The sequence below is a fragment of the Carlito syrichta genome, unplaced genomic scaffold, assembly GCF_000164805.1.
Source record: "Carlito syrichta isolate Samal-C Ts95f unplaced genomic scaffold, Tarsius_syrichta-2.0.1 Scaffold287526, whole genome shotgun sequence".
Classification (NCBI taxonomy): Eukaryota; Metazoa; Chordata; class Mammalia; order Primates; family Tarsiidae; genus Carlito; species Carlito syrichta.
In genome coordinates this window covers 386,002-390,235 of record NW_007231622.1, presented here as the reverse complement: position 1 = coordinate 390,235, position 4,234 = coordinate 386,002, and the positions used below count along the sequence as shown (strand labels likewise).

Here is a 4,234-nt window from a genome sequence, read left to right as displayed (position 1 = left end):
GAGGCGGAAGGATCGCCGGAGCCCCAGCAGGTCAAGGCTGCGGTGGCCAGGAGTGGCCACTGCACTCCAGTCTGGGCGACAGAGTGATGAGACTCTAACTCAAAAAAAAAGAAAAACAGTATGGCAGTTCCTCACAAAAATATAACCAGCAATCTGACTGATGGGTATATAACTATAAGAAAGGAAATCAGTATATTGAAGAGACATCTGCACTTCTATGTTTACTGCAGCACTATTCACAGTAGCCAAGACATGGAGTCAATCTAAGTGCCCATAAATGGATAAAGAAAATGTGGTATATATACACAATAGAATATTATTCAGCCATAAAAAAGAATTAAATCCTGTCACTTGCAGCAACATGGATGGAACTGGAGTTCATTATGTTAAGTGAAATAAGCCAGGCACAGAAAGACAAATACTGCATGTTCTCATTCAAAGTGAATTTTGGCTAGGCGCAGTAGCTAACACCTGTAATCCTAGCACTTTGGAAGGCTGAGGTGGGAGGAGTGCTTGAGCCCAGGAGTTCGAGACCAGCCTAGGCAACACAGCAAGACCTCGTCTCTATAAAAATTTTTAAAAATTAGCCAGGCTTGGTGGTAGCCCCAGCTACTTGGGAGGCTGAAGTGGAAGGAAGGCCTGGGCCCAGGAGGTCAAGGTTGTGGTGAGCTGTGATTGTGACACTGCATTCCAGCCTGGGTGACAGAGTGACCCCAACTAAAAAAAAAAAAAGTGAATTTCATGAAGGTAGAGAGTAGACTGATAACCAAGGGCAGGAAAGGGGAAGTGGGGATGAAGAGATGTTGATTAAGGGATACAAAAATACATTTGGATAGAAAGAATAAGTTCTAGTATTCAATAGCACAGTAGGGAAATTACAGTTAACACTAATTTTAATTGTATATTTCAAAACAGCTAGAAGAGCTGGGTACCATGTCTCACGACTGTAATCTCGGCACTTTGGAAGGCTGAGGTGGGAGAACTGCCTGAGCCCAGGAGTTCAAGACCAGCCTAGGCAACACAGCAAGACCTTCCTCAGCAGAAAAATAAAAAAATAGCAGAACATGGTGGTGCACGCCCATAGTCCCAGCTACTTGGGAGGCTAAGGTAGAAGGACTGCCTGAGTCCAGGAGGTCAAGGCTATGGTGAGCCATTACGATGACACTGCATTTCAGCCTGGGTGACAGAGTGAGACCCAACTCAAAATAAATAAATCAGTAAATTAAAACAAAATAGCTAGAAGAGAAGAACTGTAATGTTTACAAAACAAAGAAAAATGTTTGAGATGATGAATATCCCAATACTCCAATTTGAGCATTACAGACTTTATACAGGTATCAAAATATCACAGATACCCCCTTAAGATATGCTCGATTGTTATATATAAATAAAAGAATAATTTTTTAAAAAACCACAAAAATTTAAAGTTACCAATTATAATAGCTTCAAAAAGTATCAAATACCTGGGAATAAATCTAATAAATATAGACATGATATCTTTGCAGAAAATTATAAAGCATTATTCAGAGACATTGGGACCTAAGTGAAGAAAAATACAAAGATCATTATTTAGAACTGTCAGGGGTGGGGGGTAGGATTGGCAGTTGAGGGAAACTGCTAGGGGAGGAGGGGCATACCTCATCAACAAGGGTACCTGCATAATCAATGTTTGTATACCTAACCCTGAATTGTACCCCACATCTTTATAATTAAAATAAATAAATAAATTTTTTAAAAAAGAAATGTTTAGGTAAAATAAAATTGAAAAAAAAACATACATAAAACAAAGATCATGATTCGGAAAACTCAATATTATAAAGAAGTTAATTCTCAAAATAATTCATAGATTTTAAAAATTTCAATAAAAATCCCAACAAAGGGTAATATTTACTTTACTAAATAATAAAACTTGTAATACTAGAATAATTAAGACAATTGAGATAATGGTAACTTTCTGTCTCTACTATACAATATGATAGCCACTAGTCTCATGTGACTTTTGAGCGCTTGAGAATTCTAGTCCAACTGAGAAAATGAATTTTTAATTTTATTTCACTTCAACTCATTTAAATGTCAATTAAATAGCCATAGGCGCCTAGTGACCACTGTACTGGACAATACAGTTATATAAGATAACATAGGGAAATATAAACTTGGAGCAAGCAAATATTTCTCTCTCTTTTTTGCATTACAGCCTCAGTCTGCTATATCCAACATCTAGACTAAAGGTCGATTTCTATTGACCGCTTTAAAAAATATGTACACAGGTGATACTTTCCTGTTTCTCTGCATGCCTAATGTGCTTTTCTTTAAATTGTATACAGTATGCTATAGATTGTACAATATAGAGATTCTGGGTTCTTTTATCTTTCTCTAAGGTAGGTAATTTTTGTTCTAGTAGGAAGTTCAATTACTAGCAGATCATTGTGTTTTGTGCCTTATTAGGGTAGATAAGTAGAAACCAAAGAGTTTCCCAAGTCCCTTTCACTTAGTAGGACTCAATCATCAAGCGACCTCCTCTTCAGACTTCTGTCTTTGCTTATGATAGGTCTAACTGGAGTAAGCCTTCCTCTATCTAGGGCATGGCCCTTAATTCTACAGCTTGACCTTTCTGGTATCTTAGCAGGAGCCCAGGATATTAACAAGTGTTAATGAGGTATTATCATTCTGGCTGGGCCAGAACTCCAAGACACTGCTTGACCTATGCTATCTTTGTTGTTTCCAACCCACAGCAGTCTCTCTGTTAAGCCTCTAGTAGCTTTGCCCTTTATATGTGCAGTCCATTTCTCAGCCAAGACTTACTGGGATCTCACAGAGTTTTTTGGGAAGCGCCCTTCTGGACAGCTCTCTTTTTTACATACCAGTAAGGAAAAAGGTAGCCCAATAGTGGGCAAGAGACTTGAACAGGTATGTCACAAGAGAGGAGGATATTTAAATATCCAGTTAACACTGGAAGAGATGCCACAGAAGTCACTAAAATGACATATTAACTGCACAGCCATCAGTATGTCTCAAATGAAAAATAGTAATAATACCACATAAGTGGTAATAATGTGGAACAATAAGAAATTTCATGTACAGATGGTAGAAATGTAAATGGATACAACCTCTTTGGACAAGTTTGGCATCATTTACTGAAGTAGGCATACACTACAATCAGCAATTCCGTTCCTAGATATCTATCCAGCAGAAATGTGTATAGAGGCATATCAAGAGACACATATGGAAATGTTCATACAGCTCTGTTTGTGACTGTCAGAATGGTAAACAATTCAAATGTTCACCAAAAGTAGAATGAACAAATTGTTTTTTATTCATATAATGGAATATCATATCGATGTGTTGGTTTCTTCCATTTGTCCTTCCACATTCCTCTCTACCTCTTTCTACCATGCTGTCTGGAAGAAAAGAGAAGCATATATAGGTGGAATGGTTATTTTTTAAAGAAATAAAATATCCTTATTCCAAGACCAGAGAGAAAGGAAGGAATTAGATGTTGGAATGGCTACTTATTTGATGATGGTATCTTAGTCTTCTTTATAAAGTATGAAGCAAGAATAAAGAATACTGAGTTAACAAAACTAATATTTTCCTTTCTTTTTTATCAGCATCATTAGCAATGCCTGAAGAAATGTCAAATTCACAGCTGTTATCAAAATCAAGGGGAAAAAAAATCAACATTGTTTTTAACTGTTCCATAAAGATCTTGCTTTTGCAATAATGTTATTAATAATATAGGATAATGTTTTGCCTAGTCCTTGAAGTTAACACTATATAACCAGTGTTTATACATTAAATGAACCCCAATGCCTACAATATATAAAGAAATAAAATACTTACTTGGCTGACATGTACTGGTGTTAAAATTAAGTCCAGAACTCCAGACCAGCCAGCGAATACACCAAGTGGTATGGCATATGCTAAAGCAATCATCAAAAATCTCAAATTGCTGTGAAAGAAAACATTATTACAAATTAAAAATCTAGAATTTAAACTCTTACTCATGAAAAATATAAGTCATTTGAAAACTGGAACATCAAATCAAAAACAGAAAATATGTCAGTTAATAAATTCAAGCATCTTTACATTTTTTATTTTTATAAAATAATCTTGTCTGTTCATAGTGTTTAAAATTGTTGATGTGTACTACATAATCAATATTATTTCTTTTTTTTTTTTTTTTTTTTGAGTTGGAGTCTCACTCTGTCGCCCAGACTGGAGTGCAGTAGCCGGT

General features: G+C 36.1%; 1 protein-coding gene across 1 annotated transcript in view; it reads right to left on the bottom strand.

Annotated features, from left to right (window-relative positions):
- The window catches only part of DIRC2 (disrupted in renal carcinoma 2), an 86,097-nt gene that overhangs the window by 32,530 nt on the left and 49,333 nt on the right, over positions 1 to 4,234 (bottom strand). Inside the window, exon 5 of the mRNA XM_008052802.2 lies at positions 3,841 to 3,949. Coding sequence (XP_008050993.1) covers positions 3,841 to 3,949 — 109 coding nt within the window. The remainder of the gene's footprint in view (positions 1 to 3,840; positions 3,950 to 4,234) is intronic.